General features: G+C 41.2%; 1 protein-coding gene and 1 long non-coding RNA gene across 2 annotated transcripts in view; both read left to right on the top strand.

Moving 5' to 3' along the window:
- Window positions 1-1,459: 1,459 nt before the first annotated feature.
- The window catches only part of LOC139580459 (3-hydroxy-3-methylglutaryl-CoA lyase, cytoplasmic-like), a 29,553-nt gene continuing 6,777 nt past the window's right edge, over window positions 1,460-24,235 (top strand). The window contains exons 1-7 of the mRNA XM_071409145.1: window positions 1,460-1,799; window positions 6,532-6,609; window positions 8,071-8,178; window positions 8,633-8,728; window positions 8,923-9,071; window positions 16,315-16,378; window positions 17,603-17,791. Of these exons, the coding sequence (XP_071265246.1) occupies window positions 1,704-1,799; window positions 6,532-6,609; window positions 8,071-8,178; window positions 8,633-8,728; window positions 8,923-9,071; window positions 16,315-16,378; window positions 17,603-17,791 (780 nt within the window). The 5' untranslated portion in view covers window positions 1,460-1,703. The remainder of the gene's footprint in view (window positions 1,800-6,531; window positions 6,610-8,070; window positions 8,179-8,632; window positions 8,729-8,922; window positions 9,072-16,314; window positions 16,379-17,602; window positions 17,792-24,235) is intronic.
- Window positions 4,259-5,744, top strand: LOC139580460 (uncharacterized). Its single transcript, XR_011676039.1, has 4 exons — window positions 4,259-4,618; window positions 4,874-4,987; window positions 5,364-5,494; window positions 5,611-5,744. It is a non-coding gene; the product is annotated as an uncharacterized lncRNA (long non-coding RNA).

Here is a 24,235-nt window from a genome sequence, read left to right as displayed (position 1 = left end):
TTTCTGAACACTTGTACATTAATGTAGATACTACCATGATTATAGATAACCCTAAATGAATTGTGAATAATGATGATTAAGAAAGTTACAGAGGCACAAAGACATTACCCACAAGACATGCTAACCTCTCACAATTCCCAATAACAGGGGAGGATGTTACCATTTTTTTCAGGGGTATGGTATTTATGTCTCTGTAACTTTCTCACTGTGGCTAGGCCAGCTAATGACCACTCTGCAGAGCTGCCTCCAGGACAAGATTCATCCCAACAAATGCCAGCCTGCTCTTAATCATGGCGTGAATCATTAAGCTATTTCAAATGTACAAAAGCCCTCTTAATAGCCCTTTTATATGCATTTTCTCTAACATAAACCTTCCTCAATCGCCTGCACTGCGTTGCTTTGAATGAGTAGGGATATTCCCCTAGGACCCCCCCCCCCCTTTAAAAGTTACCCTCAGCAGCTGGTATTAGTCAAGATGAGCTTCCATTGTTGTCCTTTTAGCTGCATAGCTCTCGTAAAAGGGAAACATTAAATGCCCAGTTAGGGACATGCAACTGCCAGAGATTCAGTAACAACTTTTTGAAATTCTACCCTGCAGTGGCCATTTTCATTTGCCAAGGTCCCAGATAGTAACACTGTCCTGTATAGTAGAATTAGAAACTTGCTTTGGGAATGACACATTGTTGTTGGAATACTTTACCTTTAACTCATTCATCTAAAATTGAGTATTGATGTAGGTATACTATATCATGAGACTGTATGTGTCTGCCAAAAATTCACAGAATAGTAAACCTACAGCCAAATAGTTTTTTACCGAAATGACTAAAATGTCAACCTTTCAATAGCAACCTCTCAATTTCATCTAAACAGTGCTAGGACTTCATTAAGCCCCTCTATTGTTAACATCTGGGTGAGAAAGAATGGGTCTTTCTCTGGTAAACTGTGCCCCTGCTTTACAAGAGGATTTTATTACGCTACGCCGTTGACATTGGCAGCTAGTGGCACACCTGGCAATGGAAAACCCTCAGCTGTTTCAGTCAAAAGAGATCAATCAAAGCAACCTGTTTCCCTGAAGCGTTAGATTTCATCCAGAAAGGTTGAGGTGGGGGACTTACAATAAGCAGTGTGTGACTGGTCTTATTCTACAGCCCAGAGACTCGGCAGGCAAGTACTTCCCTTTGAGAGCTTCCTGACCTCTCAGCTCACACAGTCGCTCGTAACACTGTCAGACTAGTCCAGACATAACATTAGCTCACACTTGAGTCCCCAGTGAGCCAGCTAGTCACTGACACTCCCACCCCTTCCATATGCCACTCTCCCTCATCGCCTTTTTTAATCTCTCTCATCGCCTTTTTTAATCTCCCTCATCGCCTTTTTTAATCTCTCTCTCTGTCTCTGTGTTTCTTCCTCCCTCTCGCTGACTCTATCCTCTCTCCCATCCATTCCCTGCTAGGGATGTGGTTGCCATGGCAACTGCTGAGTCACTGCCAGCTCTCTGCTTTCAGCTGCCGTCCTCTGATGTGATTCTTTCAGTGAGGGGGGCAGAAAGGGCCTCAGTCTCCACCCTGTCTGCTTCATGAGCATATTGATCAGAAAACTCCACCATGTGCATTTGTTGCAGTTGAGCGTAAAGATCCATCACTGCGGGTGTCGGAGCCAGAGGATCCTGGGGGAGCTCTACAGGCCAAACGGGAGCGTTTCGGATGGGCAACATCCCCACCACAGTGAAGCACTGCCTGAGCTATGAACAACTCATCCAGGATTATCCGTGGCTAGGAAGCCGGCTGCAGGATGAGAAGGTAAGAGGGAGGGTGTAGGTTGGGGACATGTGAAAGGACAGAGAGGGGGCATCACCCTGGGATGCAGAAACAGGCACTACACTAACTGGCATCAGACTGCAAACACTCTATTTCAAAATAAATTAAATTGTCGTGATAAGAGCGCAATATATGAAATAATTGTTATGCCTACTGTTTAACGTTGACTTGCGGTCTAAAAGCAGGATCCTGTTCCTCTCAACGATTTATATATACACTAGATGAATGATAGGGGACGCTACGTGTCTCCATCTTGGCACTCCCCCACATTGTAGAAAATATTTTGGAAGCTATAGAAATGCATTTATTAATATATTTTATTCTATTACAGACACCTTAATACATACTTTAAAATTATATCATGTGAGATAAAAAAAAAATGTAATCCTTAAAGTATCATTTTGAGCGATTACTAATGTTACTGTCCTCACTACAATAACAAAAATACTTAAATACATGGAATGTTGTCCATGAAATATCTAATTGAAATATTGTAGAATTTAATTCATTCTTTCCTCCCCCACCATCTATCTTAAGTAAGTCTGGTAATTGTCAGATAGAGAGTGCATCAAGTGAACACCCTTCCTATCCTCCTCTCATCTTTTCCCACTACAACTGTTAGATTAGTTAGTCAGGTATAATATAAAAAAATCTGTATTATAGTTGTTGGTGGACTGCATTTGTTGTCAACTGTAAAATCGACTGTAGGTATTATTAGAAATTCTGAACTGACACACTTTACGCGTTTCATGCATTATTAAAATGCCAGCAGTGATCTGAAGATCAAAGTGTTCTGGGCTTAAAGAGCGACTGCCCCTAGAAAACAACGAATCCCTTTGAAAAGGGCCTATGTGGCGTCCTTGAGTCAGAATCATTCATTCTAGTGTCAAAATTGATTACAAAGTGTAATAGCATAATTTTAGTCATAAAGTCAGTCTCGCCTAAAATGGAGTTTGGAACCTCAGTGTGTCACAACGAATTAAATGAAGGTTGGGTTTCGATTACAATTATGTCAACAAATCATGCTACCCTTTTCCAAGCTCCACAAGCAAATCGCCCCTCAGCCTCCCTTTATTGAATGGGGCTCCGGTTGTTTCATCGCCCCCAACCAACACGTTCAAAGGATCACGGCCATTCGATTGACCATGCAATCAATGCATGCTTCCAGAAGGATGCACAGCCAAAAACGATGGTTTGCATGCCCTGCCGAAGGACCCTATCATGCGCAATAGGTGGTTGGATTTCGTTGCTCTCCAGTGGTGGTGAGTATACTGGTAGCTAGACCATAGACTGCTGGTTATGTATATTTTGATAATCATTATCACTATCATCGCTAGGCTAGCTGATGTTAGCTAGCTACCTACATAACTAGATAGCTGGCTAATGTTAGCCTACCTCAATACAACTTGGACTTGGCTTCGAAACACAATAACATTTCAAAGGAAGTCAAATATTTAGTAGGAAAACTTGTTGTCATGATTGTGATTTCACCAGATTGACTTTAGATGCAGTATAACTTTAGCCAGCTAACTAAGATTAAGGACACAACCGTATATTAGCTAGCTAACATTAGCATTGCTAGCTATTTTTGAAACACTTCGCTAGTAACAGTAATGGCAACATTGCCATCTCTCTAGAGTAAATTTGACAACACCATAATATGGCAAAGTTGTTTCCAATGAAATATTTGCCTACTTTAGCGTTGCCATCGTATTTCCATGCCACTCTAATTTAGTTTAATGTAGACTAAATTGTCACAGCCTCCGAGGTGCAACCCATGTCTAGGGCACAAATACAGTAAATATTGGATGCAACGATGATGGTACTAGGTAACCATGTCTGTCTACAACAGTGCACTAACTAGCAGCAACAAACGCAAACCAACTCTGGGCCATAGCAAAACATGTCACAGTTGGATGCATATTGTAACGGCGTCACCGGCCTGAATCTAATCTGGAGCCAATCAGTCTACATCTGTCAAGCATAGAATTAGCTTCCAAACGAGATTGTTATTTCTCTATCTATGTTTTATAATTGATAAATGATGACAATCGTTGACCCTTTTTTTCTGTTAGACAAAGTGCACAGTTGGTCATGAACGGATGCCAGGACCTACAAGAAAGAGCAAAGGTGGGTACCATAACATGTCTAGCAATGGGACTCCAATGTTTTAGCGACCTCCAAAAATTATTTAATTCACTGTTCTCTTGTTATTTTCACAGCTTGTCAGGAAAGACCTCAGAATAAAAGTGTGTCATGCGACACAAGTACTCGTGTGATAAGGAGGACCGAGCACTCCCCCATTCTCATCGACGGGGCTGTAGTGGAGCAGGTTGAGAGCTTCAAGTTCTTTGGTGTCCACATCACCAACAAACTAGAATGGTCCAAACACACCAAGACAGTCGTGAAGAGGGCACGACAAAGCCTATTCCCCTCAGGAAACTAAAAAGATTTGGCATGGGTCCTGAGATCCTCAAAAGGTTCTACAGCTGCAACATCGAAAGCATCCTGACTGGTTGCATCACTGCCTGGTACGGCAATTGCTCAGCCTCCGACCGCAAGGCACTACAGAGGGTAGTGCGTACGGCCCAGCACATCACTGGGGCTAAGCTGCCTGCCATCCAGGACCTCTACACCAGGCGGTGTCAGAGGAAAGCCCTAAAAATTGTCAATGACCCCAGCCACCCCAGTCATAGACTGTTCTCTCTACTACCACATTGCAAGCAGTACCGGAGTTGCAAGTCTAGGACAAAAAGGCTTCTCAACAGTTTTTACCCCCAAGCCATAAGACTCCTGAACAGGTAATCAAATGGCTACCCGGACTATTTGCATTGCTCTGATGACACAGATGACTTCATCAACAAAGACAAGTAATGTGTGTTATATAAAAAGTTGTATTCAAAAACACTTGATAAAATAGTAGGCTAATTCCCCAGCAAGCAGATACAACTAGTATAATCATTTTGGTTGTGAAGTGCATTAGCAAATAGCTCTGTCCTTTCTTTAGAACAAAATACAATTGACCACTTGGCTGTCTATTATATCACCTGTCACAGGCCCTACCAGTCAACACCACCTCATAAGACCGCCTGCTGCACTTGTTCGAGAGATGTCCAGTTTGCAGCCAGACATGGGGGCCCTCATCGGCATAATGCAGACATGCCCTCGCTGTGAGTATTCCTATGAATGGAACAGTTAGTCACATGTTGGCAAGTATCCAACCAGCAACCTTCACCTGTCAGTGGCAACAGCTTTCACCGGCTCATCATTTGTACTAATACAGAAGGTAACCCACTTCATTACTTTGATCCATTTGATAACCAAATTTTGAAACTAAATGTAAACTGACATTATTTGTTGCTATTTTCTACTTCTTAGATGCATATAATGTCCAGGGCATAACCTAGCCTGGTGGAACCAGCCTGGTCGCTGTATTCACCATTCTATTTCACTTCACATTTTGTGAGGTTGGTTCCACCAGGCTGATCATAACCACCATTTAATAATGTAATCAGTTGTGTGTGTGGTGTGTGTGTGACTAACCAGTATCTTTGAACAGGGGGCAGGAGCTAATCTACGCTGCCATGTGTTATCAATGGGGCTCTGGCAATGACCTTACCTCCAGCCTCACCTCTTGCATGCTCACCACTGGTCGTCGATGGGGAGAACAGAATTAGGTAGGTTTAGTGTGACCTCTTCAAACTTCAACATAGTACCTGTTTGTGTGTCAGACATTACCTATCCTAATTGCCATTGGTAATAGAACAGTGACTATGTGTGTATGTGTTCACAGAAACATGTATGGAGCCAGCACATGGAGACTTGCAAGATGATGTGATGAAGTCCAGATCGACAGACGCACTTGATACTGATGTCTCTGAATGTAGAGAGACCTGGAACTCATCATAAAATGTTTACTAGACACAACTTTTACTTGTATTGTCTTTTTTTAAATGATTGAATGGAATGGTATCAGTGAGTATGGGGAGGAAGAAACCCTGTGCATTCCGCACCAGGATCAGGGAACTCCTGTTGTATACGGGACACCACACAGGGAGGTATGACCACTCTGACATGTTTGCCAAGGTGGCCCCATTACCACAAGAGAAAATGCCGATAGGCACAGTATCTGTATCGGCTGGGAACGACAATGAAAGGTGCACATTGTTATATTAGCAGAACACTGATTCTATGGTATTATGTAAAGGGTTGTATATTCTACATGGACCTGTTACTACATTTGAAAGATATCAAAACACTTTGTTTATAACATCTACATAATAAAAAAAAAAACATTTTGTCATATTATTCTGGAGGCTGACCTATTCAAAGCTTCCTCAAGCATCTCACCATATATCCGCCTGTAGTTGAGTTCAACCTGCAGGATGTATGTTTGTTGTGATTAGTGGGGAGAAACAGCTGCTGGTAAGGTTCTGACAGATGGGTGTGTCTTGGTGGTGGCAAGGACACACCCGAGAAACACTCACATCAAACCACACCCCCAAGCCAGCTTCTGTCATGGCTGCCAGCATTTCACATGGAGCAAGCCAAAAAACGAGGCCAAATCAGCAGGTGTAGTTCCCTTTTAAGGTTGTAACACATTATTGGACAGGAGAAACAGTTAAATGGGAAAATAGCGCTTTAGAGTTTGTGACAACAGATATAACATTTGTTTATTGTTTTCAATATCTAACATGACTCTTTTCATTTTCAGTGTACTTTAACACGTGAATATCCAGAGTATGTTAAAATTATTGAAGTTGGACCAAGAGACGGACTTCAAAATGAAAAGGTATATATTTTCATCACAGTCACATCTGAATGACACACCATCCATGATCATGAAATAAGTCATGTACAGTGCATTCTGAAATTATTCAGACCCCTTGACTTTTTCTGTTTCGTTACGTTTCAGCCTTATTCTAAAATCGATTAAATAAAATGTTTTCCCCATCAATCTACACACAATACCCCATAATGACAAAGTAAAAACAGGTTTAAAAAAAATATTTAAAAAATAACTTATTTACATAAGTATTCATACTCTTTTCTATGCGACTCGAAATTGAGCTCGGCTGCACCCTGTTTCCATTGATCATCCTTAGATGGTTCTACAACTTGATTGGAGTCCACCTGTGGTCAATTCAATTGATTGGACATGATTTGGAAAGGAACACACCTGTCTATTTCAGGTTGACAGTGCACAGTTGACAGTGCATGTCAGAGCAAAAACCAAGCCATGAGGTCCAAGGAATTGTCCGTAGAGCTCCGATACAGGATTTTGTCGACCCACATTTCTGCAACATTTAAGGTCCCCAAGAACACAGTGCCCTCCATCATTCTTAAATGGAAGAATTTTGTAACCTCCAAGACTCATCCTAGAGCCGCCCGGCCAAACTGACCAATCGGGGGAGAAGGGCCTTGGTCAGGGAGGTGAACAAGAACCCGATGGTCACTCTGACGGAGCTCCAGACTTCCTCTGTGGAGATGGGAGAACCTTCCAGAAGGACAACCATATCTGCAGCACTCCGCCAATCAGGCCTTTATGGTAGAGTGGCCAGACAGAAGCCACTCCTCAGTAAATGGCACATGACAGCCCGCTTGGAGTTTGCCAAAAGGCACCTGTAGGTCTCTCAGACCATGAGAAACAAGATTCTCTGGTCTGATGAAACCAAGATTGAACTCTTTGGCCTGAATGCCAAGCGTCATGTCTGGAGGAAACCTGGCACCGTCCCTACAGTGAAGGATGGTGGTGGCAGCATGCTGTGGGGATGTTTTTAAGTGGCAGAGACTGGGAGACTAGTCAGGATCGAGGGAAAGATAAAAGGAGCAAAGTACAGAGAGATCCTTGATGAAAACCTGCTTTTTTTCTATGATTACCCATGACATGTGTTTCACATGTTCTTCTCCAAAAATGTATTGATCAAATGAACACCAACTGCCCTTGAAATCTATGGGAAACATGACATGACTTTACCAGATGGCTCATATGTTGTATATATTCAAGTCTACTGTAGCTGTACAAATTGACATGATGACAAAGTCAAACTCTGGGGGTACTACATGCTGTAATTGTAGGAAGTACTGTATGTTTGGAAGAAGTGGACCAAGCAGGTGAGTGCCGTAAATTACTCTGGTTGCAAAGATATTGCAGCTGAATTGCCCAGATGTCCACTCCGCACATACCTCCAATCTTGACAGGGGATCAGAATCATATCCAGAAAGAGACGGTCTCCATTTCATTGTTTTCCAGGAAATGGTTCCGACAAGAGTCAAAATCCAGCTGATAAACATGCTCTCGGAAACAGGCCTGCCTGTGATCGAGGCCACCAGCTTTGTGTCTTCAAAGTGGGTACCACAGGTAATAACTCTTCTTTGTGTTCCCAGAAAGCTTACTGAGTGATTTATTAGGCTCTTATTGTTCTCTTCAGGACTACTGGGGGAACCTGCTACTCCAGTATCCCAGTTAGACCCTGGACTCGCAGATGTTTTCGGGGAAAACCTTGAGCTATAGGCCTATTCCAAAAACTGTTTTCCAAGCACTTTATTTTGTTTGCCTGTGTAAAATATATGACAGCTCACCTCATGAAATAAACTACAGATGTCTGTGTCATATTCTTGAGTTGTATTGAGACATATGATGTGGAACAGCTATCTCTGCATTTCTATATGAGCTTCTGGAAAATATGAGTTTTCGTAAAACTAGGCTACATACTAGTCTCGCTTGCCAGGCGCATGGACCTCCAACAGCAGCTGTGGGAAGAGACTATACTCTGTCGACATATTTTGTAAACATGCTTTTGTCTGTTGTCAAGATGGCGGACCACACTGAAGTGCTTCAAGCCATCCACAGATCTTCTCATGCTCGTTATCCTGTACTGACACCCAACATGCACGGCTTTCAGGATGCTGTAAGCATTTCATTATTCATCCGAGAAATCACACTCTTTAAAAAGAACAGATATCTCCCCAGGCTCCCCTGATGTGTAGTGCTGTATAGAGGTTGAGGGAACACTATGCCTGAGATGAATGGAAAAGTTTTAAAGTAATGTTTGTTGCATAATGTTACATCGAAATAATGTAACTTCCCTCTGTCCTGTTGAAGGTTGCGGCTGGTGCTACTGAAGTGGCCGTGTTTGGGTCTGCCTCTGAGACCTTCAGTCGGAAAAATATAAATTGCTCTATTGATGACAGCATACTGAGATTCGAGGAAGTCATTTGCACTGCTAAACAACAACAGATTCCAGTCCGTGGGTTTGTATCATTCCTCACTTTGCGCTTCTTCACCAGTAAAGCCATTTTACTTTAATATATTGCAATGATTCCATATGCTCTATAACTGGTGTCAACCATGTACCGTCGTGGACAAATATAGTGAACCCTTGCTCTTTTCTTAAATCATTTCCTATTTCATCTAAAAAAAATAAGTTGAAATTTAAAAATACTTTTGGTCTCCACACCATGTAATTGTATTTTCAACATTGCAGAACCAACTTTATTTTTGTAAACTTAAGTTTACAATTTGAATTAAGAATATAAAGACACATTTTATGGACATGGGTACTGGGGGCCTTGAACGTGTGCAAGTCATCATGAAATCAACAGACTATCAATGTGTTTTCGAGTCCAATGTTTAACTCTGTGTCCAAAAACTGGGTCTCCATCGAAGATGAAGACGGCCATCAAGGAACTTCACTGGACTATATGCAAACTGGAACCATATATCCTGAGGCTGTATTTATTGTAGCTGGGGATTTTAACAAAGCAAATTTGAGAACAAGGCTACTTAAATTCTTCCAGCATATTGATTGTGCGCATGGGCAATACCCTCGACCACTGCTACTCTAACTTCCGCGATGCATACAAAGCCCTCCCTTAGGCAAATTTGACCACGACGCCATCTTGCTCCTACCGTCTTATAGGCAGAAACTCAAACAGGATGTACCAGTGACGAAAACCATTCAACACTGGTCCGACCAATCGGAAGCCACGCTTCAAGATTGTTTTGATCAGGCGGACTGGAATATGTTCCGGTCAGCCTCAGAGAACAACATCGACCTACACGCTGACTCGGTGAGTGTGTTTATAAAGAAGTGCATTGGAGATGTGGTACCCACTGTGACTATTAAAACCTACCCTAACCAGAAACCGTGGATGGATGGCGGCATTCACGCAAAACTGAAAGCGCGATCCACCACATTTAACCATGGAAAGAGGTCTGGGAATATGACTGAATATAAACAGTGTAGTTATTCCCTCCGCAAGGCAATCAAACAAGCGACCTGCCAGTACAGGGACAAGGTGGAGTCGCAATTCAACGTCTCAGACACGAGACGTATGTGTCAGGGATAACAAGAAATCACGGACTACAAAAACGTCACAGACACAGACGTCACGCTTCCAGACACCTTCTTTGCACGCTTTGAGGAAAATACAGTGCCACCGTCGAGGCCCGCTAACAAGGACTGTGCCCCCCCCCCCCCCCCGCTCCCTATCCCAGTCTGTTGTCCCCACATGCACAGCACCCAATGTCACAGGAAGGCCAAAAAGATCATCAAGGACATCAACCGCCCGAGCCACTGCCTGTTCACACCGCTACCATCCAGAAGGTGAGGTCAGTACAGGTGCATCAAAGCTGGGACCGAGAGACTGAAAAAAAGCTTCTATCTCAAGGCCATCAGACTGCTAAACAGCAATCACTAACTCAGAGAGGCTGCTGCCTACATTGAGACCATATCACTGGACACTTTAATAAATGGATCACTAGTCACTTTAAATAATGCCACTTTAATAATGTTTACATATCTTACATTACTCATATCAGATGTATATACTGTATTTTATTCATGTTTACATATCTTACATTACTCATATCACATGTATATACTGTATTTTATTCATGTTTACATATCTTACATTACTCATATCACATGTATATACTGTATTTTATACCGTCTACTGCACCTTGCCTATGACGCTTGGCCATCGCTCATCCATATACTTACATGTACATATTCTCATTCACCCCTTTAGATTTGTTTGAATTAGGTAGTTGTTGGGGATTGTTAGATATTACTGCACTGTCAGAACTAGAAGCACAAGCATTTCGCTACACTCGCATTAGCATCTGCTAATGTGTATGTGACAAATAGAATTTGATTTGATTTGAGGTTGTGGGTCTTCCAAAAGGACAACGACCCCAAAGACACATCAAAAGCACCCATGAATGGTTCAAGAAGAAACACTGGAATCTTTGAATCACATCCATAGCCCACGGTGAGAACTGAAAACAGCAGTTGGTGGAGGGCAAGCCTCAAACATTGAAGAATTTGAGCAGTTTGCTACTGAAGAGTGGGCCAAATTGCCAGTAGAAAGGTGCAACAAGCTCATTGAAGGCTACAAGAAGCAATTGTTGGCACTTATCTTGTGCAACCAAGTAATTGCTCTGGGGTGCCAATAATTTTGTCCATGCCATTTGTCTTTATTTTAAAAATTAAAATTGAAAATATAAGTTAACAAAAATAAAATTGGTTCTGTAATGTTTAAAATCCAATAAGGTGTGGAGACTTTATTGTTGTGGTTGCAATTTTAGCTTATTTTTTTATGAAATAGGGAAATATTTAAGAAAAGTGCAAGGGTTCCAATATATTTGACCACAACTGTATGTTTATGTTGACTTTGAAAAAAATGTACTACCGTAAAATGTTTCAAAGGCCTAATGTTACTCTCTCTCTGTTAGCAAAGGTACACTCAGACAGTGATAAATGACTCCAGAAATAATAGGTTAACAAGCAAATTTCCAGATGTGCACTGAATCGTTCTATGTGTTGCTTCAACTACAAGTCCAGATGGACAGTATAGAACCGCTGACATGAAGCATGTTTAAATTTTGTGGTACAGTAGCCCCCTTTCATTCAAACAACGCAGCAATGCCATGGCAACACATCAGTTTGACACAGGCATTCTGGCAAATATCCTGCTGTTGGAGATGGCTTGGGCAGCACTCCCTTCCCTCGAGTGCAGCTAGAACTTTCTGGATATTCCGGTGACAAACTGAGGTATCGTCTAACGACTGCGAGCCCAAGAGAAACATTTTCTACTTTTCACATGTCCGCTATTTCAAGCAGTGAACCTTTCCTACACATATGGAATAGGCATATTGTTTGACTTCACCCCCCTGCATAATTTCTCATTGCTACTGTCAACAACATAACCACTACATATAACAAAATATTCAACACCAATTGGATATAAGATTTGAAGTCTATATTGCACTGGCAGTTAGCGGTTACTGAATCCAGAAAACAGAGTTATGATATACCTTAGAGTTATGATCTACCTTATGCTATTTGTCCTTAGACAAATAGCATACATTATGACTTTTTGACTAGAGAGAGTTAACCTTTTAGTGCAATTCACTTTGTGACATGTGGCCAAGTTGGCATGTTAATGACCCATGTATTAATATATTCCATGTGTGTTTATGACCCATGTATTAATATATAGTACCAGTCAAAAGTTTGAACACACCTACTCATTCAAGGGTTTTTCTTTATTTTCACTATTTTCTACATTGTAGAATATTAGTGAAGACATCAACACTATGAAATAACATATATGGAATCATTTAGTAACTAAAAAGGTATTAAACAAATCAAAATATATTTTACATTTGAGATTCTTCAAAGTAGCCACCCTTTGCCTTGATGTTAGCTTTGCAAACTCATGGCATTCTCTCAACCAGCTTCACCTGGAATGCTTTTTTTTTTTTTTTGCTTTTCTAACCGTCTTGAAGGAGTTCCCACATATGCTGAGCACTTGTTGGCTGCTTTTCCTTCACTCTGCGGTCCAACTCATCCCAAACCATCTCAATAGGGTTGAGGTCAGGTGATTGTGGAGGCCAAGTCATCTGATGCAGCACTTCATCACTCTCCTTCTTGGTCAAATAGCCCTTACACAGCCTGGAGGTGTGTTGGGTCATTGTCATGTTGAAAAACAAATGATTGTCCCACTAAGTGCAAACCAGGTTGGATGCCGCATCTCTGCAGAATGCTGTGGTAGCCATGCTGGTTAAGTGTGCCTTGAATTCTAAATACATCACAGACAGTGTCACCAGCATAGCATCCTCACACAATCACACCTCTTCCATGCTTCACGGTGGGAACAACACATGCGGAGATCATCCCTTCACCTACTCTGCGTCTCACAAAGACACAGCGGTTGGAACCAAAAATCTCAAATTTGGACTCATAAGACCAACGGACAGATTTCCACTGGTCTAATGTCCATTACACGTGTTTCTTGGCCCAAGCAGGTCTCTTCTTATTATTGTTGGTGTCCTTTAGTTGTGGTTTCTTTGTAGTAATTCATCCATGAACTTCTGATACACACAGTCTCCTTTGAACAGTTGATGTTCAGATCAAATCAAATCAAAAAGATGTGCCACATGCGCCGAATACAACAGGTACACAACAACAACCTTACAGTGTGAAATGCTTACTTACAAGCCCGTAATCAACAATTCAGTTTTAAGAGAAAAAAAATTGTTAAGAAAGTATCTACTAAAATTAACTGAAATAAAACAAATTAAACGTTCTAAAATACAAAAACAAAAGAGAAATTGATTTTTTTATTTTTTATTTTTAAATAACAGTAGCGAGGCTATATACAAAGAGTACCAGTACAGAGTCAATGTGCGGGGGCACCGGTTTGTCAAGGTAATTGAGGTAATATGTACAGTTGAAGTCGGAAGTTTACATAGACCTTTGCCAAATACATTTAAACTCGGTTTTTCACAATTCCTGACATTTAATCCTAGTAAAGAAATTCTGTCTTAGGTCAGTTAGGATCTCCACTTTATTTCAAGAATGTGAAATGTCAGAATAATAGTAGAGAGAATTATTTATTTCAGCTTTTATTTCTGTCATCACATTCCCAGTGGGTCAGAAGTTTACATACACTCAATTAGTAATTGGTAGCATTGCCTTTAAATTGTTTAACTTGGGTCAAATGTTTCGGGTAGCCTTCCACAAGCTTCCCACAATAAGTTGGGTGAATTTTGGCCCATTCCTCCTGACAGAGCTGGTGTAACTGAGTCAGGTTTGTAGGCCTCCTTGCTCGCACTTGCTTTTTCAGTTCTGCCCACAAATTTTCTATGGGATTGAGGTCAGGGCTTAGTGATGGCCACTCCAATACGTTGACTTTGTTGTCCTTAAGCCATTTTGCCACAACTTTGGAAGTATGCTTGGGGTCATTGTACATATGGAAGACCCATTTGCGACCAAGCTTTAACATCCTGACTGATGTCTTGAGATGTTGCTTCAATATATCCACATCATTTACCTACCTCATGATGCCATCTATTTTGTGAAGTGCACCAGTCCCTCTTGCAGCAAAGCACCCCCACAACATGATGCTGCCACCCCCGTTCTTCATGGTTGGGATGGTGTTCTTCGGCTTGCAAGTCTCCCCCTTTTTCCTCCAAACATAACGATGGTCATTAAACAGTTCTATTTTTGTTTCATCAGACGGGAGGACATTTCTCCAAAAAGTACAATCTTTGTCCCCATGTGCAGTTGCAAACTGTAGTCTGGCTTTTTTATGGCAGTTTTGGAGCAGTGGCTTCTTCCTTGCTGAGCGGCCATTCAGGTTATGTCGACATAGGACTCGTTTTACTGTGGACATAGATACTTTTGTACCTGTGTCCTCTAGCATCTTCACAGGGTCCTTTGCTGCTGTTCTGGGATTGATCTGCACTTTTCGCACCAACGTACGTTCATCTCTAGGAGACAGAACACGTCTCCTTCCTGAGCGATATGACTGCCACGTGGTCCCATGGTGTTTATACTTGCGTACTATTGTTTGTAAGTCGCTCTGGATAAGAGCGTCTGCTAAATGACTTAAATGTAAATGTAATTGTTTGTACAGATGAACGTGGTACCTTCAGGCGTTTGGAAATTGATCCCAAGGATGAACCAGACTTGTGGAGGTCTACAATTTTTTTCTGAGGTCTTGGCTGATTTCTTTTGATTTTCCCATGATGTCAAGCAAAGAGGCACTGAGTTTGAAGGTAGGCCTTGAAATACATCCACAGGTACACCTCCAATTGACTCAAATTATGTCAATTAGCCTATCAGAAGCTTCTAAAGCCATGACATAATTTTCTGGAATTTTCCAAGCTGTTTAAAGTCACAGTCAACTTAGTGTATGTAAACTTCTGACCTACTGGAATTGTGATACAGTGAATAATAAGTGAAATAATCTGTCTGTAAACAATTGTTGGAAAAATTACTTATGTCATGCACAAAGTACATGTCCTAACCGACTTGCCAAAACTGTAGTTTATTAACAAGACATTTGTGGAGTGGTTGAAAAATGAGTTTTAATGACTCCAACCTAAGTGTATGTAAACTTCTGACTTCAACTGTACATGTAGATAGAGGTGAAGTGCTATGCATGGATGATAAACAGATTGTAGCAGCAGCGTAAAAATGGGGGCGGTGGGGACAATGGAAATAGTCCGGGCAGCCATTTGATTAGCTGTTCAGGAGTCTTATGGCTTGGGGGTAGAAGCTGTCTAGAAGCCTTTTGGACCGAGTCTGCTTGCCGTGCGGTAGCAGCAAGAACAGTCTATGACTAGAGTAGCTGGAGTCTTTGGCAATTTTTTGGGCCTTCCTCTGACACTGCATGGTATAGAGGTCCTGGATGGCAGGAGGTTTGGCCCCAGTGACGTACTGCCCTCTGTGATGTTGAGATGTGCCCATTATTTGAACTCTGTAAAGTATTTATTTTGGCTGCAATTTCTGAGGCTGGTAACTCTAATGAACTTATCCTCTGGTAACTCTGGGTCTTCCTTTCCTGTGGCAGACCTCATGAGAGCCAGTTTCATCATAACCCTTGATGGTTTTTGCGATTGCACTTAAAGCAACTTTCAAAGTTCTTGAAATTTTCCGGATTGACTGAACTTCATGTCTTAAAGTAATAATGGACTTGCCATAATATGGACTTGGTATTTTACCAAATATAACTATCTTCTGTAAACCTCCCTTACCTTGTCACAAAGCAACTGATTGGCTCAAATGCATTAAGAGTGAAAGAAATTCCACAAATTAACCTTTAACAAGGCACACCTGTTATTTGAAATGTATTCCAGCTGACTACCTCATGAAGCTGGTTGAGAGAATGCCAAGAGTGTGCAAAGCTGTCATCAAGGCAAAGGGTGGTTACTTTGAAGAATCTCAAATATAAAATATATTTTGATTTGTTTAACACTTTTTTGGTTACTACATGATTCCTTATGTGTTCTTTCATAGTTTTGATGTCTTCATTATTATTATATATTATTCACTATTATTAGAAAATAGTCAAAATAAGGAAAAACCCTTGAATGATTAGGTGTGTCCAAACTTTTGACTGGTACTATATGTGTGTTTTTGACCCATGTATTAATATATGCCAAGTGTGTTTATATTTACCATGTATGTTTGTTTTCTTTTAGATATGTTTCTTGTGCACTAGGATGTCCATATGAGGGACCCATTGAACCCACTAAAGTTGCAGAGGTAAGACAACACTTCTGCGTTGCCTTCTTGTGTCAATAATGGACATACTCTATACCTTATACGTGGGTCGTTCCACGATATTAGTTCCTTTTGGCTCGTGTAACTTGTTGAAAAAATCTAGTTTTATTTCACCTAATTTTAACATTCTGTCACAAAGAGCACATGTTCAACCTAATAAAAAAAAATCCTATCTCAAAAATTACTGTAGTAAGTGCCTATAGTGCCAAATAAAGTAACAGGTTTTGACCATAACAGGGTTGACCGTAACAGGGTTGACGATTTAATCAGCCATAAAACCCTTGTGACAGGGGAAATGGAAGCTTGTTGTGTGCAACAGGGAGAGGCAAATTAATGCAAGCTTCACAAAGAAAATGCAATTTTTCAAAGATTTCTATTCAAATCAACACTTGAGTTGCTTACCAAGAAGACATTGAATGTTCCTGAGTGGCCTATTTACAGTTTGTTTTTACGGTCTGAAAATCTATGAATCTAAGACTTGAAAATGGCTGTCTAGCAATGATCAACCATCAACTTGACAGAGCTTGTAGAATTTTTTAAAGAATAATGGGAAAATATTGTGCAATCCAGGTGTGCAAAGCTCTTCTAGACTCATAACTGTCATTATCGCCTAAATTGGGGTATTTTGTGTAGATGGGTGAGAGAAAAAAATCTATTAAATTAATGTTGAATTCAGGCTGTAACATAACAAAATGTGAAATAAGTCAAGTGATATGAATACTTTCTGAAGGCACTGTATAGTAAAGAGCACTTCATTTCATATACAGTATCAGGCTTTAAAAATCCAATGTTGGTGGACAATTTCTATTTAAAACATCAAAGGGACGCAGTAGGGAATAATTTTCTGTACATGTATAATCTAAACAATGTCAAACCCCCGAAATGACTGTTTTCTAGATAATAAAAAAACGTTAATATGTCTGTAATGCTGTAACTACAGTATACACAGTTCTTCTTTTTTTATTTTAAAATGTAACCTTAATTTAACTAGGCAAGTCAGTGAAGAACAAATTCTTATTTGCAATGACGGCCTACATCTGCCAAAAGCGGACGACGCTGGGCTAATTGTGCACCGCCCTATGGGACTCCCAATCACGGCCGGTTGTGATACAGCCTGGGTCATATCAAGCAAGAGACCTCTGAGCTCCTGCATGTTTATGTTTCCAATGGACTTGTTATGATAAGTTGCTCTATTCTTGGCTATAGGTGGTAAAGCGGTTGTATGAACTGGGCTGCTATGAGGTGTCTCTGGGGGATACTATCGGCGTGGGCACCCCAGGCTCCATGGCCAAGATGCTGCACTACGTCATGAAAGAGGTACCCAGCAGCGCTCTGGCCGTTCACTGCCACGACACCTACGGCCAGGCTCTGGCCAACATCCTAACTGCACTGCAGGTAATGAGCTAACAGCTAACATTTAAGCACAATATGGGTACTACGGTTGTTTCAAACACATATTTTTAGATCCCCTGACAATCTAGGGTATGAGTAATGTGTAGTAAAACGTTACTGAAAGGATGCATGGTAAACGTTCATGACACAATACATAACAATGTGGTAGAGGGCCATTATGAAGTGGTCCAAGATGGTACAGATGTTGCATCTTCATTTGAGCCAGTTTGCTACAGCAGAAAAATAATCCTGCAGCAATAGGAAATGTGAATTATTATGAGAATTATAATTAATGGACATTTTTGTAGGGGTTTATACACTTTTCGTAAGGGAAAATCAAGTCTGAAATTTCAAAGTGGGAATTTCACTCAACTACACTACAAGTTTTACATTTCCTACATTGCAGGAAAGTTGTCACCAAATTAAGGTCCTACATCTGTATTATGAAGGCTTTTGTGTACCAAACGTCTTGTGTGCTCGGATTGTTTTGTGAGAATTGAGGAGGCATTGTTTGCTTGAATGAAAATATATTCATAAACAACAAAAACAAAGGCTATATGTCACAATAGGACATACTGTACATAAATAGGAGAACACACATCTCTCAATTGGGAACATGATCTGGAAGTCCCCCACAAAGTAAAATAATACAAAAACTGCCCACCAATAAAATCCCAGAATCATAATGAACATAAGATATGCTGTCATATTACCAGCACCTACATTAAAGATAATAAAATAGTATTTCACAGATCATTAATAAAACTTTATCCTCTCTTTAAACCACAAAATCGAATTAAGTTGTACAAAGCTTCCTGGAACACCACTCTTCTATTGTGTTTTTCACCACCTCTCCGGAGTGAACCTATGACCCGGGAGTCAGTCAGGTCATAAACCAGAGGTAAGGTAGACATGGCTGTATCAGTTCTCTTGGGAACCTCATTGTGCTCTGTCTCCCAGTTTGTCATCCTTGGCAGCGGAGGGATGATCTTTTGGTGCTGGGCGGGGGGGTCAGAAGATGTGAAGGGGGTTCACACAAAGGCTCACCTATTCAGTGTCTGTTTCACATGACAGTGCTCTGGCCTTGACAATGGTACTGAGTGTGAGCGGAGGAAACAGCCAGCCCTGAGGGGTTCCCAACTCATGTGCTGCTTGGCTGTTGAACTATTTGACAATGCTGCGCTTAAAGGGCATGGGGAAAATGATCCTATCATTGGCCCGCATGAAACACATGGAAAATGGAGAAGGCGAAAGAAACCTGTCCAGACCAGTAACTATGTAACTGAGACAGGGAGAATGCAGTGACTATCGCTGGATTCATTGAGAAATCAAGAGCTTGGGACTATAAGGTTCTATCTGCAAAAATATGATTCTGAGATAATTAGCTTTAAATTTTCGCAACCCTCATTGTGTCAGCAATTTTAGTCTCGTATTCTTTTGAACTTAACAACATGCATTTGGGTATTTAAAGAACTATATAGGTAGAGAACATTGAACAGAACAAGGCTATGTCAATAACAACATTTTGACAAGAATGCAGATAGGAAGTTATAGTCCCAATCTCCCAAAAAGTGACTCATGGTAAGACACTTAGAAAAACAGAACAATTCAAAATGAAAAAGGCATCATTCACTTCAGAAAAGCATTTGTTGTGCTGCAATCCCACTTACCCTAAATAACCCAAAGTCTGCATAACTTTTAGCACTGATTCATGGCTTTACTTATGAATTTATCTACACAGAAAATTCACCAGTGTTAAATCAACACTGACAGTGTTACATTTAACACTGATACAGTGTCTATGCAGTTCCACACTTTTCAGTGTTAAATTAACACAGTGCTTAGTCTAAAGCCTTATTTGCATAAAAACATTGATATTGAAACAAACAATTCTAAAAAATCTACCTGCAATAGAGCATGCTGGAAATATGATAATGATGGCCGTGGTAACACTGGTTATTAACACCAACACTGGGGTTCTTTTACACCCATTAGTGTTAATTTATCACTTACAGAGTTCATTTAACTCCTGAATTAACACTGTAAATGTTACACTGAAAGATCAACACTAGGTAACACTGGCCAATTTGCTGTGTATTTCCATGCTCAAAGAATTGTACATGTTCATAAAACAGCTTCCTGTTTTGTATTTTTTTTTTAATAACCTTTCAACACATCCTGATGTTGGGCACTTTTGACAAGGGGTGAGAAGACCCAGAGTGTGGGTAAAATTCCTTTCTGTGAATCACATAGAAATTGATTTATCACAGCTGCCCCGTGACCATTGAAAATAATAACAGGCGTGGATGTTTAGCCAACCATTTGTTCTCCTCCCATCTCAACAACCTCAGTGGAAATGAAAGATTTTATCATAGGCTTTTCATTACTGAGTGCCAGTAGTCCATGCCACCAACTGGGATAGAAATGAATTCCACTAACCCCTGTCAACCCCGTGTCAACTCTGCTTTTGTTCATGATAATGACATTCCATGCTCTTTGTACCTTTATTTTGGGAAGTTCTGGGGTCCTTTGTTACAAACCCACCTTGGCGGGTCACACAATGACAAAGTATGTACTTCGTTTTTCAGACTTGGCTGGGAAATAGATTTGATCTGACCCAACGTTTCCATGTAAACTGCAGCTGACTTGCTGAGCTATTGATAGAACTCAGTGTAGCCAGACGCTCTTGACTGAGAATTCAGACCTGTTCTTACTCATGCTTATCTCCTCTACATGAAGCAAAGCAAGTCCGAGCCAAAGCTCATCGACAGTGCTTTAAACTTGTGAATCTCGCTAAATACACCACATACAAACGTATGTGAACATCCCTTCAAATTAGTGGATTCGGCTATTTCAGCCAAACCCATTGCTGACAGGTTTATAAAATCTAAACCGCCTCTGGAAGCAACATCAGCACAATAACTGTTCATCGGGAGCTTCATGAAATTAGTTTCCATGGCCGAGCAGCCGCACACAAGCCGAAGATCACCATGCGCAATGCCAAGCGTCGGCTGGAGTGGTGTAAATCTCTGGTGGTTGCCAGGAGAACGCTACCTGCCCAAATGCATAGCGCCAAATGTAAAGTTTGGTGGAGGAGGAATAATGGTCTGGGGCTGTTTTTCATGGTTCGGGCTAGGCCCCTTAGTTCCAGTGAAGGGAAATCTACAGCATACAATGACATTGTACATAATTCTGTGCTTCCAACTTTGTGGCAACAGTTTGGGGAAGGCCCTTTCCTGTTTTCAGCATGACGATGCCCTCGTGCACAAAGTGAGGTCCATACAGAAATGGTTTGTTGAGATCGGTGTGGAAGAACACAGAGCCCTGACCTCAACCGCATCGAACACCTTTGGGATGAATTGGAACGCTGACTGTGAGCCTGGCCTAATTGTCCAACATCAGTGCTCGACCTCACTAATGCTCTTGTGGCTGAATGGAAGCAAATCCCTGCAGCAATGTTCCAACATATAGTGGAAAGCCTTCCCAGAAGAGTGGAGACTGTTATAGTAGCAAAGGGGACCAACTCCATATTAATGTCTATGATTTTGGAGTGAGATGTTCAACGAGTAGGTGTCCACATACTTTTGGTCATGTAGTGTATTTACAGAGTGGAAAGTATGAATGTTATTCTGATAATGGGTGGAAGTGGGTCAGTAAGGGTCACTATTCCATTTTGTCCAATATATCAAAATACTCAGATGAGGGTTTTCCCAGTGGTGGCTTGAGAGACCCACTAATGGGTTGTACTGTAGCTAATATCTGCTGGGTAGTGGATCTCTAACATGGATAGAGATGTTTATGTTTACTTGTGGTGTACAACGTTTGGGAAGCACTGGTGACAGAGACAAAGTTGTAAATAGGATGAGAATGTTTCATAACCACGGTGATGACAAATCAAACAGGCATGATGTCCAATAAACCTATGGTTATGAGTTAACCCATGCAATCCAGAGGACATTACATTTGAGCTGTGTAGGTGTATTGTTGAGTGTCATTAAAGTGAAGTGAGATGGGTGTAAAGACCTGTCAGTGGTAAACAACTCTGCCTATTTTCAACAAAGTGACTAAACATTTAGACAGCTTCATCTATGTGGTTTGATGGTTGATTACTAAACCCTCACTCAAAGGTCAAGGAGCAAAGTCTCTAGAATAATGAGTGTTAACATTAGTTGAATGTTAATGACTCTTCAAACGCAAGGTTGTTGACATATCAACAAAGGGAGTCTCTTTTCTAAAGAATTTGGAACGCTCACGTTGTGCAGTCTTAGCAATGTTTATCTTCGGTAAGCATGTTTAGTGCTCTAGCTAGCTAGACTACAGCACCGCCTATGACAATATTTAAACTTTTCCCTAAAAATTACTTCTGGAAATTTGGCAACATTGCCAACATGACAGGCTACAAGGAACTCCCATTTAATTGCCTGCTGAGGATATTAGCTTATTAGAAAAGGCCTGTGCCCCAGAGCGTGGTGCAGGAGTCAGTGTATGTGCCAGGTAACCATAGTGATGAAAGCCAGTAACTTGGTGGAAAATATACCTCTCCGTGTGCGCTTAAGATCAAGACAATGCTGCCCTGGGCATGGTCCCGTTAGTACACCAACACACAAAGAAATGGTGCCTTATTAGAGAGTAAAACACTATCAAGTAATCAACCTTAGGTCGACATGAGGTGTCTGCTGTGTCTCAAGATGGACAATATAGTTGAATATACTAAAAACGATGCATCTTAAAGTTAACTATACAAACAACAAAGGTTAGATTGGCGCAATAATTGGTGCAACCAATGAGGCAGGTGAAATTAGAATTTCTTGAATTTAGTATGACTTACTTCTTCAGCTTACTGTACAAAACATTGTAGTCAAATGCTTTGAGTGGTTTACACTGTAACTGAGGGGTACTTTCTTTAAGAGTGAGGGCTCTACTTGGCCAATGACTGCCGTGGTCCGACTAGACAATAGAAGGTTTTCATGCTTTAAGTTAGAAATGTCCCTCTTTTCATTTCTGATTAATCCATATATGTTTTTGTGTCTACCTCCCTATTACCTACAAATATCAAGGAAGATGGCTTGTAAAGGTGGCTTTACAATGACAGGACAGTTTATTTATTGCTGGAAAGGGCTGTCCCAGGTTAGACATTTGTCAGCCTTGTGAGTTACCATTGAATACAATCTCCTTCAGTTCCACATTCTATGTAGAGAAATGTCAAGGCTGCGGTGGTGAAACATTGCTGCCTCAAACACTTCAATGAACATACCCTTTCTGCCCCAACTGACGCACGGCCGCACTTCAAACAAACAATACTGGACAAGAGTGTGGCAATCTCTCAAATTGTTCACTTACAGTATATTAGCCGCCTTCCGTAATCCCATATCATGTGATGTGAACAGCCCGAGTAAACTAAAGTGTATTTTGCCAGGAATGTATTGTTTTTTTACCTCCACTGCTCACTGAATGTGGCTCTTTAACAGCCAGGCCACATCTGGTTTCTGGGCTATGAGAGGCTAATTGAACACTGGCAATTTGGACTTTCTGACCACCAGTCCCTGTGCATATTACGTCCCATAGAGCAACAGGAGTCAGACGTGTTGTTGAAAAGGATTGCTGTGCTCTTGCATTTTGTTCCTCTCGGAAATGGTCCACCGGAGACCCTCTGACCCTCTCGCAGTTAGCGGCAGAATGCGAGAGGTTTGGCACTGTAAATTACAACTCTGTGTTTACACAACAAAAAAGTCTGCCCAGTACAATATCCTGCCCTGGAGTTAACTAAGGTCTGGGAATCTTGTGCGCAGTGCACATCGGAGTGGATCACTAGGCCTTTGCCAACACAAACAGCAATTACAGGCTGCTCAGAACAGCCCCTGGATAAAATAGACCCTTGTCTCGGAGAAAAGGCACCAATTAGGACCATTGTTTAAAGAGCAAACCGTGCTTCCGTTATTGTTGTTTACTTGGGTCTGTCCCCCAGGGAGAGACGTCCTTCATGGTTTCATTCTGATGTGTCCCCGTGCCACACCGGGGTCAGTGGGAGGATAAGCGAGTTCATTTTATAGCACCGTGGGATCCTCTGACATCTGGTTCTGCCACGGAAGCAGGAAAACGTTGTTAATATTCTCCTGACGGTCGCTGAGATACGTGGAAAACATTGAGAATATCTTAATCTGCGATGCCTCTGAGAAGTAGATGCTTGGCTTCAGGGCCGGCCCTAGCCTTTTTGGGGTCCCACCTCTCGGGTAAAACATTTTCGTGGCTCCCCTCTTGATGGCTGAAAGAAAACTTTTAAAAGACATTTCCTGCAATGCACATTTTGCCATGGGGCGTAGAGAAAATATTGCAGTTTTAAAGTAAGTTTTCTGCCATTCTACACATTTTGCCATGGGGCGGAAAGACATTTAAAAAAATGTATAATAAATGTAATGCAATTCTACATATTTTGCCATGACTTACAGT

Source organism: Salvelinus alpinus, chromosome 7 (genome assembly GCF_045679555.1).
Source record: "Salvelinus alpinus chromosome 7, SLU_Salpinus.1, whole genome shotgun sequence".
NCBI lineage: Eukaryota > Metazoa > Chordata > Actinopteri > Salmoniformes > Salmonidae > Salvelinus > Salvelinus alpinus.
This window is presented reverse-complemented; position numbering and strand designations above follow the sequence as displayed.